This window comes from Drosophila bipectinata, chromosome 3R (genome assembly GCF_030179905.1).
Source record: "Drosophila bipectinata strain 14024-0381.07 chromosome 3R, DbipHiC1v2, whole genome shotgun sequence".
Lineage (NCBI taxonomy): Eukaryota > Metazoa > Arthropoda > Insecta > Diptera > Drosophilidae > Drosophila > Drosophila bipectinata.
The window spans coordinates 12197045-12214484 of NC_091739.1; the positions used below are offsets into that span (position 1 = coordinate 12197045).

The following is a 17440-nucleotide window of genomic DNA, read 5'->3' on the forward strand; positions in this document are numbered from 1 at the left end:
CCGTTCAAGAATCGGATGAATATTTCCTAAGATATGGCCTTCGCAGTGGGTCATATGGGGCTCCCCATGCATTCTGCACATTTTGAAGGGAAAATTTGACAAAAAATCTTTAAAATATTTTGTTCCCAGATTTTGATGCAGATTTGTGGAGAATCGATCCACAAATTGTTTAAGGTATTCCGTTCAAGAATCGGATGAATATTTCCTAACATATGGCCTTCGCAGTGGGTCATATGGGGCTCCCCATGCATTCTGCACATTTTGAAGGGGACACCAGAAAATTTGACAAAAAATCTTAAAAATATTTTGTTCCCAGATTTTGATGCAGATTTATGGAGAATCGATCCACAAATTGTTTAAGGTATTCTGTTCAAGAATCGGATGAATATTTCCTAAGATATGGCCTTCGCAGTGGGTCATATGGGGCTCCCTATGCATTCTGCACATTTTGAAGGGGACACCAGAAAATTTGACAAAAAATCTTAAAAATATTTTGTTCCCAGATTTTGATGCAGATTTATGGAAAATCGATCCACGAATCGTTTAAGGTATTCCGTTCAAGAATCGGATAAATATTTCCTAAGATATGGCCTTCGCACTGGGTCATACGGGGCTCCCCATGCATTCTGCACATTTTGAAGGGAAAATTTGACAAAAAATCTTAAAAATATTTTGTTCCCAGATTTTGATGCAGATTTATGGAGAATCGATCCACAAATCGTTTAAGGTATTCCGTTCAAGAATCGGATGAATATTTCCTAACATATGGCCTTCGCACTGGGTCATACGGGGCTCCCCATGCATTCTGCACATTTTGAAGGGGACAGCCCAGAAAATTTGACAAAAAATCTTAAAAATATTTCGTTCCCAGATTTTTATGCAGATTTGTGGAGAATCGATCCACAAATTGTTTAAGGTATTCCGTTCAAGAATCGGATGAATATTTCCTAAGATATGGCCTTCGCAGTGGGTCATATGGGGCTCCCTATGCATTCTGCACATTTTGAAGGGGACACCAGAAAATTTGACAAAAAATCTTAAAAATATTTTGTTCCCAGATTTTGATGCAGATTTATGGAAAATCGATCCACGAATCGTTTAAGGTATTCCGTTCAAGAATCGGATAAATATTTCCTAAGATATGGCCTTCGCACTGGGTCATACGGGGCTCCCCATGCATTCTGCACATTTTGAAGGGGACAGCCCAGAAAATTTGACAAAAAATCTTAAAAATATTTCGTTCCCAGATTTTTATGCTGATTTGTGGAGAATCAATCCAATCAATCAAAAATTTTAAATACTCGTTGGAGAGCGCTGGCAGCGTAGGCAGTATAAATTGTATTTAATATTTCTGTGTAGTGATTATTTTATATTTCATGCCTAAAATAAGGCAAAGTTCTAACAAACTTAATCAGGCACTTTGTTTAGTAAAATTTATTCATTTTTTACATTTCTCTTTTCCGCGTTAACTTTAATCATTAGAAACTAGCAATCCTTTTTCTTTGGTTTCTTGCACTTTTTCTCTTCAGCCAATTCCTTGCATCTTTTTCTCGCATAAGCTCTGCATTTAATTTTTAGTTCTTGATTCTTGTCTTTTTTTCCTGGTTTTTCACATTTATTTTTCTTTGCCTTTTTTTTACATTTATTTGGCTTTGACTTCTTTTTATCTTTCTTGGCTATTCTCTTGCACATTTCCTCTTCGGCCATTTTGCGGCACTCCTTGAGTAGGGCAGCTTCCTTTGCCTTTCTCTCCATTTTCTTGCATAACTTCCTTGCCAATTTCTGACATTTCCGTATCATCTCCGCGCGCTTATCATCGTCGTCATCTCCTCCTTTTCCGCCTTTTCCACATCCTTTTTTTCCTTTTTTCTTCTTTTTCTTATCCTTTTCGGCCATATATTTGCAGGCCTTTTCCATTGCCAATAGGGTGCATTTTAGCCCCAAATCCTTGTCGTCCGTACATGTGATCTTGCATTCTTGAATTTTTTCGTTCTTCTGGAGCTCCAGGTCGTCCAAAAATATCCTTTGTGTTCCAGGCTCTTGGGGCGTGCTCCCGCACCGTTGGCGAACCCCAAGATCCAAGTCCGTCTTGCCATTTTTAAAAGGTGATTCCGATGGCGCCGCGATTGCTGAAAGGATAAGCATCCAATGCTATTATTTTGAAAGACTCCTTTATCCAACTTACCGTCATGTCCGATGTCTTCGTCAATATTTAACTTCCTTTTCGTGATATCGACCTGCCACTTGTGGGCTAGTCGGGTAATGTGGTTGGTAGGAAACAATATTATGTAACGATTGCAGGCTTGAAGACATGATGTTGTGTATCTAGATAAAGTTAACACGGTACGTGGAAACATACTAATTTTAAAACCAAAAAGTTAGAATAGTAAAAACAATAAATTTAGGCCGAGAAAAAAGGCTTAGTATAATTTGGTGTATTGCCTAGGCAAGGCAAGCCAATGACTGATATATTTGGGGAGAAACATAGCTTATCTAGGACCCAAATTTCGATGACATTAGAATCATAGTTATACTGTTAACGAAGTGGTGGGCATCGTCTCTTATCTAAAATAATACTTAGCTATGAACATATAATATCCTTTGTTAAAAAAAGGATGAATATGACTCTGCTTAGCTCAATTCCTATCCTTAAAGCTGGTATTGCAGTTCATAGTAGTAGTTCTTATAACCATCGTAATCAAATACTTTAAAATTTTATTCACCTTAAATTAATATTATTAAATTTCCCAAAGTTTTTGTTATAATATTGAAATAATTTTGAACCAATTTTTAAATGTGCCACATATTTTAAGTGTTTCTAAATATTTTCGTTCAATTAGCGTTAACTTTAAGGAATTTTAGCATTTCGGTTTCGGTTTGTTAGCCATCCTCTTGCATTTGTCTTTTTGGGCAAGTTTCCTACACTCTTTTAGCATTTTGATCATCTTTTCTCTTTTGGCCATCTTTTGACATTGGTCTATCTCGGCCAACTTTTGGCAAAGCTTTCGCATTTTCTCTCTTTCCTTGCATGGATCTTTAGCACAGGGATCTACTGGCTCCTTGCAAGGATCCTCCTTGTAGCAGGGATGGCCCTCAGGAAAAGTTATCTTTTTTTTCTTGCAAGGATCAATATTACACGGATCCTCTTCCACGCAGCCCGGCTTCTCCGCTTTCCGGCACGCCTCCTTGTGGCGTTTTTCCTCTTCGAGCCTTTGTTGTTCTTCCATCTCCCGGGCTTCACGCAGAAGGGCCAGCTCCTTGCACTTTTTTTCCATGTCCGGTTTTTTCTTGGGCTTGGGCTTTCGTTTCTTACATTTGTTTTTTGCAGCTAGCTTCTTACATTGCTCAGCTATGGCCATTTCCTCGCACTTTTTTCTCAGTGCGATGTCGCAAGGATCACACGAGGCGCCCCTTTTGGCCAACTCCTTGCACTTTTTCTTCAGCTTCAAGAGCTCGCACTTCTCCTTCATGGCCAATTGGCGAAATAGCTTTTTCAACGCGTCCTTCTTGCGTTTCTGCCTGTTGGCCACTTGCTTGCACTTCTTAATGATTTCCGCATCCTTGACCTCCTTTCCACAGTTTTTCATAGCCATTTCTTTGGACTTGTGTAGACACTCGATTCTAGTCTTTTTAGATTCCTGCTTTTCCTCGGTCTTCTTCGGCTTACTTATGTTTTGACGTGTTTCCTCTTCTGGTTTTCGTATCCTTTCATCCTGTTGCGTCTGCAGCTCATCCAGGAGCTTTGTACGCAGAGTCTGGAACACGAAAGTATCGTTTGCCTCTTCTATTTGAATTCTTCCGAGACGCTTTGGCATGAGACTTGGGAATACATTTGGTTGGGTCTCTTCTTGAGGATCTAAACAATTAATTAAAAATTCACTGCAAAGATCAGTAATAAGTCGTGATTCTTACTTGTTGTTGGCTTAGTTTTTGGATCGGATTTTTGCAGCTCTTGAATTTGTGGCAAGTGCATGCATCTACAGAAAAGATTCGAATGCAGCCTTCCATTACACAAATACGACCCATTGAACCGACTCAAAGCTAACGCCGTTCTCTTGAACATACTACAAATTTTCACACTAACCAGTATTGCACATTAAATTTTGAAAGAATCTAAAAAAAAAAAACAATTATTATTTGAATGTTTGCCAACAAGTCCTTAGGTTACTTATGAAATGACCCATTTTTGGAACACGAACACTTATGTGACGTAAAAATCACAGACAGGAAAGTATAATATTTGTAGATGGACATCCAGATCACTTTCAACTTGTGTATTGTTTTAAGATTCAATCAAAAAAATTAGTTAAAGATCCATTAAACGGCTGCACACTTATTTCTAATTGGAACTCTAATTTAAAAACAATATAATCTATCCTAGTCCGAATAGAAAACATATTTTCAACACCACTGATTTCCATTATAAAAGATAAGACCAAATAATTAATTTCCTGTTCATTACCTTAAAAAAACGATTTCCAATATATTTTTTCTTTAAAGTTTAAACAACGAATTTTATTTCCATAAAATAACATTTTCTTTCATTTAAGTTCAGTTGTGATAAACTAATTTATAAAATCCAGGAAACTTAATCGCAAATAAGTAAAGCTTGTTTCTTTAATTTTGAAAGTCCCGGAACATTATCCTAATATATTTATGTACATTAGGTTCCAAAAAGATAGTACCATCAGCACGACTCTCCAATGGATTGGCGTTATCAGGACCAGAAACGTAGCCAGGCTGACGTCCAGTCCGCAAAGATATGGAAACTTCACTTGGCCTTGTTGGAGCGATCGGTTGAATCTGAAAATATAGAAAACTGTCCCGCCCCGAAATCGGTTAGTGATTATGGTCTTGACCTACAAACAACCTAAAACAAAAGTCTAAAACGCCTCCCAGTGTTTATTTATATATTTGTGAACGGCTGTCGGCTGTCGGTGGAGGCGCTACAAAATTTGCACTATCAAAGTTTAGCCGACGCTGATTTGTGGCCCCTTATCAGGCCCCGAGGGTGGTATAAAATTTTAATTGACGCTGAATAATTCCCCCCGTTTTTTATGATGTCGTGCGAAATGGAGAGCTAATCTATAGAGTACAGCTAGCTGGGCTTCAATCACCTCGATATGACATTCAGAAAGGTCTCTCTGATAATAAAATTGCGATGCCTGAGTTTCCGTTCCATTTGCCCCCAAAAATTGTCGATGGAAAGGGTATGGCTTAATCAAGAATTTGGATTATTAGAAAGAGGAAAGTTTTTAATAAAGAAATATTAATTAAATTCTTTAAATAAATAGATTTTGAATACAGCTGGAAAATCCTATTAGGATCCATAAATAAATAACCATTGAAAGCCAATTAAATACTTTTCATTATCAAAGTGTATACAAGTGTTGCCGTTAATAGACGATTGTTGGGGACTTGACTGACGTCACTAGCTTTTAGTTCAATGGACTGACCCCCAAAACTCACCCAGATCTGGCGGGCGAATTGCGATACGCCGGAACTAAAATTCCGGGTGTTACAGTCGTCGTCTTGACCATCTTTCTCAAGGGAGGCCAACTTCTCGGCACAAGGAACGGAGCCGCCCAAGATTTTAATATCCCTGCTCTGGGCTTTTTCCTTGAGCAGTTCGCGTGGCGTTTTCTTGGGATCTTTGCAGAGAGGTGAACCGCCCTGGATCTCAGTCAGGTCCTTGGACTTCTTTTTCTTGTCCTTCTTGCCAAACAGGTAAAAGGAGCGCTGGGGGATCTGTGGTTCCTGCATAGAACAGTGACTTGGGCTTTGCTCTTTTCCTTCAGGCTCTGGGATTTCTTCTTTCCTGACAGGTTGATTCTCAATCACATGAGTGGCGGAAGGAAATATGAAGGATGAGGTAGTACTGTATTGACGGCGACCCACGTACGTGGACATTTTTCGCTTGGGCTCGTCACCGCCTTTTTTGCCGCCGCCCAAGATTTTGTCAAACAATATTTGTATAAAGGACTTTTCAGCAGGCCGAGGAGGAGGAATAAGATCCACGGGAGGCTTGGCCGTTTCCTTGTCCAGCAACTTCAGAGCCAGTTCGCCTCGGTCCACCTCGGGTTTCTTTTTCTCCAAAATATTTTCCTTTTTTACTTCTTCGTCAACCTTGGTTTTTGCTTCATCTTCGTCAACCTTCGTCTTGGCCTCATCCATAGACAGGATAGTATCTTTGTCGTCCTTCTCTGATTTGACTTCGGAAGACTCTCGCCTCCTGATTTCTTTGGGACTGTCTTCAGCATCCGCCGTTTCCCGCGGATTGTGTGACGAGGACGAAACCTCGTCGGCAATGGGATCGTAAAGATCACCCGGAGTTAACTCGGATGTAGGCTGGTAATCCTTATCCGAGTCTGCATACTTGGCTATTTGGGTGGCTTTCCTTATTCGGCGCCTCTGCTCAGCGGCCTCCATAAAGGACGATATTTTGTTATTCAGCTCATTAGTTTTCTTCTTATGGTCTTCCTTCTCCTCTAACTCGTCCTTTAGTTTGGCTATCTCCTCCATGTACTTCTTCTTGTCGTCCTTTCCCAGGCCGTATTCGTCGTCCAAAATTTTAGAATCCATATGGGCCAGCTTGGCAATTTCATCAGAGTTCTCCTTCTCTTCTATCTTTTCATCCATGAGGTCCTGTAAGGTTGGCTTCCTTATCTTTGTATTTAAGTTGCTTAGATCCGAAAAATGATCTTTACCGCCCTTATCTTTTTCAACACTTGCCTTGGGAGTATTTTTCTCGGAGGCATCTTTTTTGGAGGCATCTTTCTGGGAAAGATCTTTCTTGGATAAATCTTTCGGGGATGAGTCCTTTTTGGAGGAAGTTTCTTTGGCAGACTTAGACTCCGAAGTAGCGATTCCGGGGGTCTTACTTTGGTTGGCTGAATCGTTTTCTTTGCTAGACTTGAAATCCGAGGTCGAGATGGTAGTCTTCTTACTTTTAGTGGTTAAACCAGGGGCCAATATGGCCCGAACTTCTGCCTGACTGGTCTTGGTCGCCTTTGAGAGATCGTCTAGAGTCCACCAGCGATCCTGTCCCTTATCGAATTTGTCCAGCTGTTCGAATAATTCCCTTACTCTGCCCTCTTGAGCTTTGGTCTGATCACCTTCGGTGTCATCCTTAAACATGGCCACAATCTCCTGGGTGGTTTTTGGGGTAGTGTCTTCCTTTTTGGTAGAACCCATCTTCCAAGAGTGATCCGAGCCTTCCCCGGTCTTACCGAACACTGAGACAGATTCTGCAGTAAACTGCCGCTGCGAGGAGGACGGATTCAGGATAAACTCGACAGGCTTCGTGTCCGCACCAACTACATTCATGGTAATGCCCTTATCCGACTTGAGATCCGAGCTGCTTATCGGTTTAATATTCGAGGACGATGTATCTGGCATGTCGTTATTGCATACGATTTTGATGGGTAATGGCATTTCAGACTTAAACGAGTAGTCTGGTGCTTCCTGTTTCATAGAAGCATAGGGGGAGTCTGGATTTGCAGGAACAGTGCGACGGGTGCTATCCTTTGATTTTTTTACGGAAACTGCATCTACATCCATCGCTTGCTTATCCTCAAGCTGCACTTTGAACTTCTCTATCCATTTCTGGACATAATCATTATTTACAAGATCTTCGTCGGGCTGTTTATGGTACTCAGTTCTAGTTTGATTGTAAAGATCTTTAAAATACTCCGAACTTTCCTTATCGGATGCTTTACTTTCGATAGTCTTACTCCTTTTATTCAAATCTTCAGTAGTTGAGGTAACTGCTTTCGGCAAGGTTTCCGGTATCTTTACCAGGTTTAGTATCTCCCGAGCTACTGCTTCTGGTTTTCGTTCTTGCGCTCCGGTTCCAGTTTCGTGTAGCCGCCAGTTTGCTGCCTCAGATGTGACTGCTGCCTCATCTCCTGGAAGACCAGACGCATCTCCCTTATGCACATTCAGATCTGCGTCTGATCCTTCTTTAGTGCTATCATTGGGACGCCAAAACTTCCGGTAAGTGTTCTTTGTTGAAGGAGGAGGTATATCCTTAACGATCGACGACGGTGCATTTGGGGGCGTTTTGAGGCTGAGAGAAGACTGCCCGGTCTTCCTTTGTGGCCCAGCGATCTTGCCTTCTCCAGGCAAATCAAAACTGGAGCTCATGGGTTTTTGGTTTTTGGAGGAGCTTCTTTCTGAGTTGTCTGCCGAGGTGCCAGGTTGGGCTGGGGTCTGAGCAACTGACTTTCTTTCTATCGGCGTCGCTGGCGTGGACTTCATAAAGAGATTCGGATTAGAAGATCCCGCCTTATTCACCTTAGGATCATGCTTGGACTTTATAGCCTTCTGATCCAGGGCAGAGTTAGGATTCGCAACTCCGCTGGCCGCTTTGGATTGGAACTGAGGCGAGGGCTTGGAAGTGGCTTTGGCTCCGTGATAGTCCTGTTTGTTGGGCTCCTTTTTGGCAAATTTGGTCGCATGCTTCGACGCGGTTTCTTCTCGTTTTGCCTTGGCCTTGAGCAGCTTGGTCGTTTGTTCTTCTTCGGACAGAGACTGAAGCGCGGCTCTTATCCGGAGTTGCTCCGGCGTCATTGGTTCGTTTGAGAAAAAGTTGGCATAGCTGGTGTCCTCTGTGGCATCGATAAAACCTTTGGATTTACCTTTGCCATCGGGTACCTTGGGTGTATCAGTACCTTGGCTATCCGAACCTAATTCAACATATACGGGATCATCATTATACTTGGGATCGTTGATGAATTCAACAGTCGGCTGAGCCGGATTTGATTGGAACTTATCATCAAAGTTCCCATTATTATCCTCGTTGGAGGACTTTACATCCAATTGGCCGAGCTGAAAGAAGGTTTGATTTGGAGAGTGGACATCGGAGTCCTGATTGTCCGAGATGCAAGTTATGGTGTTCGGACTTTGCGGCTTGACTTCGGCGGGTGATGGGCGAGCACTTGGTAGCTCCGGGCTGTTCTCGAAAGGAGCCTCCGGTCGTCGCTCGGAGGGAACCTCCGGAGGGTTGGGTGGTGCTGCCACCCCGGCGCCCTTGCCCGGTTCCTCCTTCTGGCCTCCTTGAGTGACCCCTGCACCCATGTGAATGGGCACCACCGGGCGCGTACTACCGGGAGCCTTTGATATCGCGTCATCAGAATTGCCGGACACCGGTCTAGAGTCGTCGTGCTTACGGCGGCGCGGCTGAAGTGACGCCAGCGGCCCCGATAGGACGCAGCGGGAGCGGTATGAGACACGCAACAGCCCGAGACAGTAACTAGAGCGGCGACAGGCCGCGATTCCAGTAAGGACGATGCCGGACATGGGGCGGCAACTGGATCGGCTTGTGCTCGGATTGGCGGAAGGTCGGAAAGTCGCGAGGTGGAAAGGGGAGTCGACTGATAGACTACTGGGAACTCAACGAATTTCGGTTTATTTCAGAAATACTTAGTGTCGAAAGGTTGGATTTAGTATACGGGCCAGGCTAAGATTGTCGCTTGATTGAGACGGAACAGTGTACTGGGGTTTGTTACTAAGCTAAACTTCTAGGCTAATACGATCTAAAATTTGCATGGATTGTTGGTGTCCCTCGGCTGCACATGGATCATCACTTTGATGGCGCCTCCGAGTCCCTTCCTCGCTGTTTCGAAGGCCTTGTCCGTCTCCTTGATGTCAAAGTGATGGGTCACCAGTCGCTTTACGTTTACCTTTCCAGAGGCCACCAAAGCCAGGGCACTAGCGTAGCTGTAGAAAGTCAAAGGTTGTCAAGAATTGCCCTTGGAAGAATTTACAAATAGACTTACTCATTGCAGTAACGGAACACCCCACGAATATCCACTTCACGGGCCAGGGCATTGATCATTGGCAGCTTCACTTCCGGAGCTCCCATGCCCACAACCACCACAACGCCTCCGGAACGGGTTGCCTAAAAAGAAAGGTTTCCTGGGTTAGTATTCTGGGTCATTATTTATGATTTCATGACTTACAAAAATGGCCAAACGAGCACTGCTCTCGGCTCCACAGCAATCGATGGCCTTGTCCGGCTCACCACCCATTATTTTCTGGACGAGTTTCGCAGTCTCCTCAGCGGATTGATCCTTCGACAGCAGGAGCGTGTGGGTGGCCCCCAGCTCCTTGGCCACATCCAGACGTTGCTGCAGCAGATCCGTAATCAGGATCTCTGAGGCACCCATGGATTGGGCAGCCAAAAGAGTGACCAGACCAATAGGACCAGCTCCCAGGATGAGAACCTTCGAGCCCAGGGTCACCTCAGCCCGGTTGCAGGCATGGACGCCCACGGACAAAGGCTCCAGGAGGGCACCCTCCTCCATGGAGACGTGGTCGGGCAGTTTGAAGCAAAAGTCAGCAGGGTGCTTGTAGAATCGGGTGAGATTTCCATCGTAGGGGGGCGTGGCACAGAATACCATGCCGGGGCACAGGTTGTACTTGCCCTGCTTGCAGTGATCACAGTAACGGCAGGGTACACCCGGTTCGATGGCCACACGATCGCCGACCTTCACATTGGTCACTTTCTTGCCCAGTTTGGTCACCACTCCGGAGGATTCGTGACCAATTACCATGGGCTTAGTGAGGATAAAGTCACCGATGCGTCCGTGGGCCAAATAATGAACATCTGAGCCGCAAATACCCACACTGTCCATGGCAATGAGAACCTCTTCAAAGAAGGAAATTAAGATTAATTATAAATTATATAGTACCTAAATAATTTGACCTTGAAATGTATAATATAGTACAAGCACTATGCTATTAAATTTGTGGAAAACGTTTATTCCGAATTTTGATAAGAAAAATTCCAAAGTCACGAGCTATACTTTGATAATGAAATTTCAAGTTTTATGTTCTAATGTTTCATTGAAATAACATGTTCTTATCACAAGATCCATCAATATTGTAATTTTGACCTTGAAATATATTCCATTAGGGCCATATATTTGATAGAAAATTTTATAAAATATTTAAAAAAAATAGAAAATATAAACTAGAAATTGTTATAAACTACTTACCATCATCAGCAATTTGCGGAATAGGACGCTGCTCCTATAAATTCAGAAAAAATTGAAATGGTTACTAATAGTTCTGATTATCCTTAAAGGTAGTACTTACCAATCGCATGTCCTCGATGCCATGCAACACCGCTGTCAGATTATCCTTGGCCATTTCAATGCTTCCGTCGCAAGTATGCCTAATAGACTGAAGAACACGCCGATCGAAGAGCCGACTGGAAACTAATTTTAACATTTTGAACGAATCGGTAGTGGACCCGTGGATGTGGCCTTATCAGCCCCTGTGACGTATTTATTTGGGGTTAGCGATAGCAATGTAATATTCGCCACACCATTCCACGCCGCTCCACACCCTCGCTAGAGGTCAGAATAGTTATCTGCCCACTCGAACACAGCTGTTTCTCAGCCTCAGACTAAGTTACTTGTTTACATGCCTTATTTTAGTAAGCCCATCTAACAATAATGACAGTACTAGTCGGAAGGTGTGTGTCCATTCTGACACACCTTTTTCGATAACTAATCAATAGTTATCGCAGCACTTGAAGACAATAATAATAGAAATCAGAAATTATTATACTTTAACTATGTATTAAGTGAATGATAAGGTAAAACTATCAGTTACAGTCTCATTACTAAGGGAAAATTTCAATCCAATTCGTGTGAGAAATGAAATGTAGATCGCTACTAGCCACTAATGTCCTGCCATGTCGCTCGTGTACTTCTGCACGATTGGGGGATGTCCTCAATGTGTCATTGTGGACATTTAACAGAACATCAAAAGTGGTTGCGCCATAAATAAGCAGACCCTAGCATTGACCCCCACATCTAAGAGCACTGTTACCCTCGCCAGGCCTCGCCAGCTTCGGCATCCCCCTGACAGGACATCCTACCCCCTGGCACTCCTCGAACTGAACCATTTGTAATTTTTTGCTTGGACAATAACAACGACAAACAAATTTTAGTCCACTTCTGTTTTATGGCAAATTAATGGAGCGACATGCTGGCCATGTTCGCAATGGAACTTTACTCCATGCACTCGAGCCTAGCAGGTGGCCCCAGCATCCGGACGTCCTGTCTCCCGCCGTACCTCTGGCCCAACCTCACTCCCCCGCAATCATCTTTCCTATCAGTCCTCGGTTCACACATGCGAATGGTCATGTTTTATTATATACCCTGTCAGAGGGTGGCTTAAAACTAGTATTTGTTGGCCAAAAGGTATTATTTTGGCTAAAATATTATAACTAATTATTTTTTTTAATTTTGCAAAAAAGATTAAATATTAAAAAAAACTATATCTCTTAATTTTTTGGAAAGGGTATCAGGCTTCTTCAATAGAGAACTAAAACCTCTTCCCATGCAATATTGTTGTAGTTGCCATTGCTGCTGTCACTGATGTCGATTGTGTATTTGTGTGGGTGTGTAGGCGTTGGATTTGTTGTTGCTGTTGCTTTCTTTTGGCTCCATTTTGTAGTGCATGTGTGTGTGTGGGTGGGTGTGTGATAGTGCATGAGTATGTGTTGCCAGGGCGGGCTAACATATTGGACATTTATTATTTTTCGTGAGTGTTTTTGCTCGTCGAGTAAATTATGGCGGGTCCATGGCGGACGGAAGTGGACCAAAGCCGTAACCCTTACTCACATACCCTCTTTCTCTTACTAGTTCTATCTCTGTCTTCGAATACGGCCGTACAAATTGGTTCACAATACGTGCGACTCAGCTGCCGGTGTCTGTCCGTCCGCCAGTCTGAAATTTGGCCGTAAAACGCTTACCCGGCTCGGATTCGATCTGTATTTTTGTTTTGTCATAGCTTTGATAAACCCAATGGGAATGGCATCGGATCGACGGGGCTTAGGAGGCTATAGGGCTCAAATATGGGGGCGGGGCAGGGTCAGCTGGCAGGTCAGGCATGGGGTTTGGGGGCGGCGGCAGTGCTGCAGGCGTGTTAAATTAATAATTGCATAAATTTTACATGTGCTGTTGCATGAGTTATGAACGAAGCGGCATAAATCGCGAATAATGTGCACACTGGCCGTGCGAATATTTATGGGCGTGACTGTAAATCATCAAACCATAAACGCACTTGCAACGCCAACGCCAAGCGGTCAACATGTCGCTGGCACTGCTTCCACAGGACGCCGCCCCTATTGTCCTTTTTTTCATAAAAATGTGATAGAGAGTGAGAGTATTGAACAAAAAAAATTATTAAATTTCTAATTTTATTAGTACCATTTTTTTTTTTTTAAGTAAACGAAATATTGTTATAATGATATTAAAGGTTCTGTTAGTTCAGACCTAAAGCTGGGTACTTTATTATTCGTTTATTTATATTTTTATTCACTTGGTTTGTGCGATTCCGTTTGCAATTTCAATCTTTTCGATGCACTCGCACATGATAAATGCACAAATTTAATGAAGTAGCATAATTGTTAATATACGATATTTATATAGAATGTGGGTGCAGTCCCGGGCTTTCGTTTTAAAATAAAATTTAAATAAAATATATACCAGTTTCAAAAAATACTAAAAACGATCATGGAAGCCATTTTCTAGCAGAGCCTAAGATTATGCTACATTTTTTGTAACCCTCACAAACAAACACACTTATAAATTTTTCTCTTGCCAAAGATGTTGTCTTCGAATATCCTCCGGTACTGTCTTTGTCAATGAAGGAGTTCCGGCAGCATTCGGCCATTAGTCTTAATACACGCATGGAGATGAACCGAAATTTGCCCAATAAAAGTTCGATGCCATAAATTAAGAGCGCCGTCCTGCATCCTGCGCCATGTCCATGCCGATGGCCCTGGGCCAAGGATAGCAGGCGCCAGCTGCCGGAAGGAGTGGATGGCTTCCCAGGATGCGGAGAGAAGGTATGTGGCGCAGGACCAATGGAGCAAGAGATATGCGATCAGTAAATACGTTTCCGTTTCGTCTGCTAATACACTTCCTTCATCCGCAGGACTTTAATTCTTAAACACCCGCCAGCCGGTGATGGATGCAAAAGTGGGAACAACAAAAAGAAACATTACAAAAAAGAAACAGGGTCGCAGATAGCCATTATTCTCATCTGGTGTACTGCAAACTCGCAACACTTTGATGTTTCAAAAATTATTTCATTTTCTATATCCAGCAGCAGGAGCAGGACCAGGACCAGGAGCTGAAACAGGAGCAACAGCAGAAGCTGAAAACCGAGCATGTCCTGAGGAGAAGGATGGAGGACAGGACGCGGACTTTAGATTTATGGCCGGGAGCCAGACAAAGTGTCTGCGGTTCGGTCAGAGCCTTCAAGGCGAATTCTGCGGGTCTTTGTGTATCGTCCTTCCCATCTCGGGTGCATCCTGTGCTGCAGGAAAAACGCAAAAAAAAAAACATAAAACTGCACAAAGTGTGAGTGAGGGGAAAGGGGCGAAAAACTTGGCCGGGTCATATGTGAGTCAAAGTAAACGAAGACATTGGTTAGTCAAGTTTTTTCATTTCGCAGTGTCATTGCAATTCTCAAGACGAAAGTGCAACCGTGGCGAAAAAAAAAGGATATGTATATATAGAGAACCGGATGTCGGAAGCACTCCATTCAATCTGCAAACAAGACCCAAGCACGACTGCAGCGAAATGAGAAATTCGTTTTTTATTTAAATTTCGAGTTGAGAGAAAAACATCCTTGTCCACTGTTGCACTAGCTTCAGATGTTGTTGCTGTTCCATTTGCTGGCTTTCCACTTGCAACTGCTGAATTTTCCACTGCTGCTGCGTTTCCCACTGGATCTTCTTCCGGCGCGAGGAAGATGAATGCTTCGCCAACGACAACACGATGACGCCAATAGTTTTTCCCTTCTGTTCGGCCTCAGCTGGTTTTTGGGTTGTGGTCTTCCTTGGTGCCCGTACCCAGGGCCCAGCCCAGCTTGTGGTCTGAGCAAGTTTTGTTGATTTAGGGAGCCGAAAGGAATTCTTGTGCGTAACTATTTGGTTTTGCGAAAGTTCTTTGAAGAGCTTACATAATTTTATAATTTGTCAAAAACGGGATACATAAAACTCAAGAATCCTTGGTGTTGCAAGTTGGTTGGGAGAAAATAATAAACAAGTCAGGACATTTGAAAAAATTCTTTATAGGTTTCTAGTATTCGTATAAAGTCGGTGAAGGTATTCCAATTAAGAATCTGATTTTTCGGATTTTTGGAGGACATTCTCCCAGAAAAGAAGGCAAAATATGTAAAAAATATTTAGTTTCCATATTTTAATGTAAATTTTTAGAGAATTGCTTAACAAATCGATTATGGTATTCATATCAAGAATCGGTTCAAACGGGAGTATCCTTCCTATGAGGGTCCCTCGAAGCATTTTTTATAATTTTGAAGGGCATCCTTAGTCTGTGCTGAGAAAATCATTGCCCTTACAATTTCCCAATTGTTGGAATATCAAATATCATCGAATGTAGTAAAAAACAAAGCAATGGACAAAGATCAGCCACTATTTAATACCATAAACACATGACGACTTTTTCGCGTTAATTCACACATCGGCGATATAAATTAAATAATGTGTCCCATTGAGGGGGCGCCCACTAAATTAAAAATGATATAGAGGAGGCAATTTTCGCAGTCATCACAGGCATTGTCAGGGGAGCCGACCCGTCGGGCGTTCGCAGGGAACTTGCCTAATTAATTTCCATTACAACGTGCCATGGGTTGCAGATATTCAAGGGCAGGCGGACAAAAAAAAATATTTAAAATTTCGTGCACTTGCCCCAAGCATGTGCAGGCGATTAAATTAAGTGACGCATTAACCATTGCAGTGCCGAAACTAAATCATTTTGTCGCCACGGCGTCACAATTCACGCCTGCAGGAATCAGAGGGTGCAATGAAAAAAAAAAAAAGAGCAGCGAGAGCAGGACACTGGGCTTGGATCCTTGAAGGCTTTTGTGCAATTTGTCAAGCTGGCAATTGGCTGGCTCAGGGTTTGGGATTGGGATTTTGAAGGGTTGCAGGAGCAGCTTTTACTTCCCGCCTCAAAATCGTGGCGCACTCAGGGAAATTGGCTCATTTGCATTCGAAATTTAAATTAATGCAAAACCGCTGAAAATGCCGAAAAATATGTTGGGTAAACTTTTGGCCGGACTCGTTTGTTGTTGTATGTTTCTCGAGGAGCCTGGGGTGGCAAGACGGGCAGGACATGAGCCCAGGCTGATCATAAATATTCGCCAGGGCTCGTTAGAGCTACGAACGAATGAACGCGACTTCCTTACTAACTACGCACGAAATCAAGTGGGGAAAATTCTCGGGGAGCAGCTGCCGCGCGAAATGGTGTGCGGCCAGCCCAGGGATTCCCACCCATCCGCCCAACCTTCCAACCGCCTCTACTCCTGGGCCTGCGAGAGCTACTTTTGCCGCAGTTCCTTATATTCCGTATATTCCCAGGAGCCGGAGCAACAACATTAGGAGGAACATCTTACTCGCCTTTTTAAAATGTCCAATAAAAATTGCCGACACATTTCGCCCATATTTCTTCGGAATCCCATATAAATCACGCGCTGTAATCCCTCATGCTATCGCCGCGTCGTCTTGGCTCTTCTTGCAGCCTCTTCTCAAGGCCCCCCACCCTCGGACCACGAATGTTTCTCGACGTTCAGGGGGATATCGAGGCTGAGGGCGTGGAGTGGAAATGGCAGCCTTCTGACTTTGGCAGTTTGGCAATAAGAAAGTTTTTCTTTTCCCCGTTTTCCCGTCTGCTTGTGGTGCGGTTACTTCATCTCCTCGCTCCTTTTTGTGTGTTTGGTGGTCCAAACCGAATCTCAAAAACCACCCACTCGCCGACGCCCTGGCCCCTTTTAGCCATGCGTGCGTGTGTTGGCCAACAAGCGCACATTCCCCGGCCTCATTATTGGGCGCTGGCGATTATTTGAAATTGCAAAAGTTTCATTTATTGCCGAGGAGCTGGGGTCGAGAGGCATACGTAAATGGAAAATATATGTGCTCCGGCCAGATAAATCAATAGGTACAGCCAAACATGTCCGGAATTCACAATTCAAATGAGCAGCTTAGTTGCCAATCCACCTATATAATATGTCAGGCTTTTGGGTTAAAAAAAATATACCTTTGGATTTATTGATGTGGTTTTGACAAAAATTTTTTAAAGCACTTGGTGAAGTAAACTTAATTTTAATTAAACTTTATAAAACAAAAGAGATCTTAAAGTCTGCTGCTTATAATTATAATGGCCGGGGTGCAATGCATCATTTTAATGGGAAGAGGGAGAGGTGTTGCAGCATCAGACATAATGTGGCACTCGCATGCGGCCCTCGTCCTGGAAAACGATGCAGGAACACGCGAGTATAATGCGCGCATATTGTCCAAATTTGTTCTCTATAAATTTCGTAAACAAAAACACACACAAAAAATAAACAAAAACTGGGGATGGGAAGTGAAAATCGTGTTGCTTCTTCTGCAAAA

The 17440-nt window shown here is 43.1% G+C and overlaps 3 protein-coding genes across 5 annotated transcripts; all 3 read right to left on the reverse strand.

The window, feature by feature from the left end:
• Positions 1 to 1485: 1485 nt before the first annotated feature.
• On the reverse strand, positions 1486 to 3815 carry LOC108129419 (axoneme-associated protein mst101(2)-like). The gene is made up of 3 exons (XM_017247401.3): positions 2924 to 3815; positions 2186 to 2251; positions 1486 to 2129 (listed from the first exon to the last, which is right to left on the reverse strand). Exons 1-3 carry the CDS (start codon positions 3813 to 3815, stop codon positions 1486 to 1488), a joined length of 1602 nt encoding a protein of 533 aa, XP_017102890.3.
• Positions 3673 to 9300, reverse strand: LOC108129871 (myb-like protein X). 3 transcript variants are annotated; one of them, XM_070282194.1, is made up of 5 exons: positions 5470 to 9300; positions 4463 to 4819; positions 4200 to 4372; positions 3913 to 4113; positions 3673 to 3856 (listed from the first exon to the last, which is right to left on the reverse strand). In XM_070282194.1, the coding sequence occupies exons 1-2, from the start codon at positions 9298 to 9300 to the stop codon at positions 4772 to 4774; spliced, it is 3879 nt and encodes a 1292-aa protein (XP_070138295.1). In that variant the 3' UTR covers positions 3673 to 3856; positions 3913 to 4113; positions 4200 to 4372; positions 4463 to 4771. The 3 variants fall into 3 exon arrangements, with proteins under 3 accessions (XP_070138295.1, XP_070138294.1, XP_017103638.2); XM_070282193.1 differs by having other exon boundaries at positions 4169 to 4372; XM_017248149.3 differs by lacking the exon at positions 4200 to 4372.
• Positions 9301 to 9383: 83 nt separating this feature from the next.
• Sodh1 (Sorbitol dehydrogenase 1) lies at positions 9384 to 11443 on the reverse strand. The gene is made up of 5 exons (XM_017248150.3): positions 11101 to 11443; positions 11001 to 11034; positions 9963 to 10651; positions 9780 to 9901; positions 9384 to 9720 (listed from the first exon to the last, which is right to left on the reverse strand). Exons 1-5 carry the CDS (start codon positions 11233 to 11235, stop codon positions 9537 to 9539), a joined length of 1164 nt encoding a protein of 387 aa, XP_017103639.2. The 5' UTR covers positions 11236 to 11443; the 3' UTR covers positions 9384 to 9536.
• Between the last annotated feature and the right edge of the window lie 5997 nt (positions 11444 to 17440).

What these genes read in the sequence shown, in the direction of transcription:
- LOC108129419 (XM_017247401.3), bottom strand. Translation starts at nt 3,815, where the DNA reads ATGCCAAAGCGTCTCGGAAGAATTCAAATAGAAGAGGCAAACGATACT. An exon ending in GATCAAAATGCTAAAAGAGT is followed by an intron (nt 2,252 to 2,923) that starts GTAGGAAACTTG and finishes TTACCCGACTAG; the next exon opens with CCCACAAGTGGCAGGTCGAT. An exon ending in CGAAGACATCGGACATGACG is followed by an intron (nt 2,130 to 2,185) that starts GTAAGTTGGATA and finishes TTATCCTTTCAG; the next exon opens with CAATCGCGGCGCCATCGGAA.
- LOC108129871 (XM_017248149.3), bottom strand. Translation starts at nt 9,300, where the DNA reads ATGTCCGGCATCGTCCTTACTGGAATCGCGGCCTGTCGCCGCTCTAGT. An exon ending in AATTCGCCCGCCAGATCTGG is followed by an intron (nt 4,820 to 5,469) that starts GTGAGTTTTGGG and finishes GGGGCGGGACAG; the next exon opens with TTTTCTATATTTTCAGATTC.
- Sodh1 (XM_017248150.3), bottom strand. Translation starts at nt 11,235, where the DNA reads ATGTTAAAATTAGTTTCCAGTCGGCTCTTCGATCGGCGTGTTCTTCAG. An exon ending in GCATCGAGGACATGCGATTG is followed by an intron (nt 11,035 to 11,100) that starts GTAAGTACTACC and finishes CTGAATTTATAG; the next exon opens with GAGCAGCGTCCTATTCCGCA. An exon ending in GTGTTCCGTTACTGCAATGA is followed by an intron (nt 9,721 to 9,779) that starts GTAAGTCTATTT and finishes GACTTTCTACAG; the next exon opens with CTACGCTAGTGCCCTGGCTT.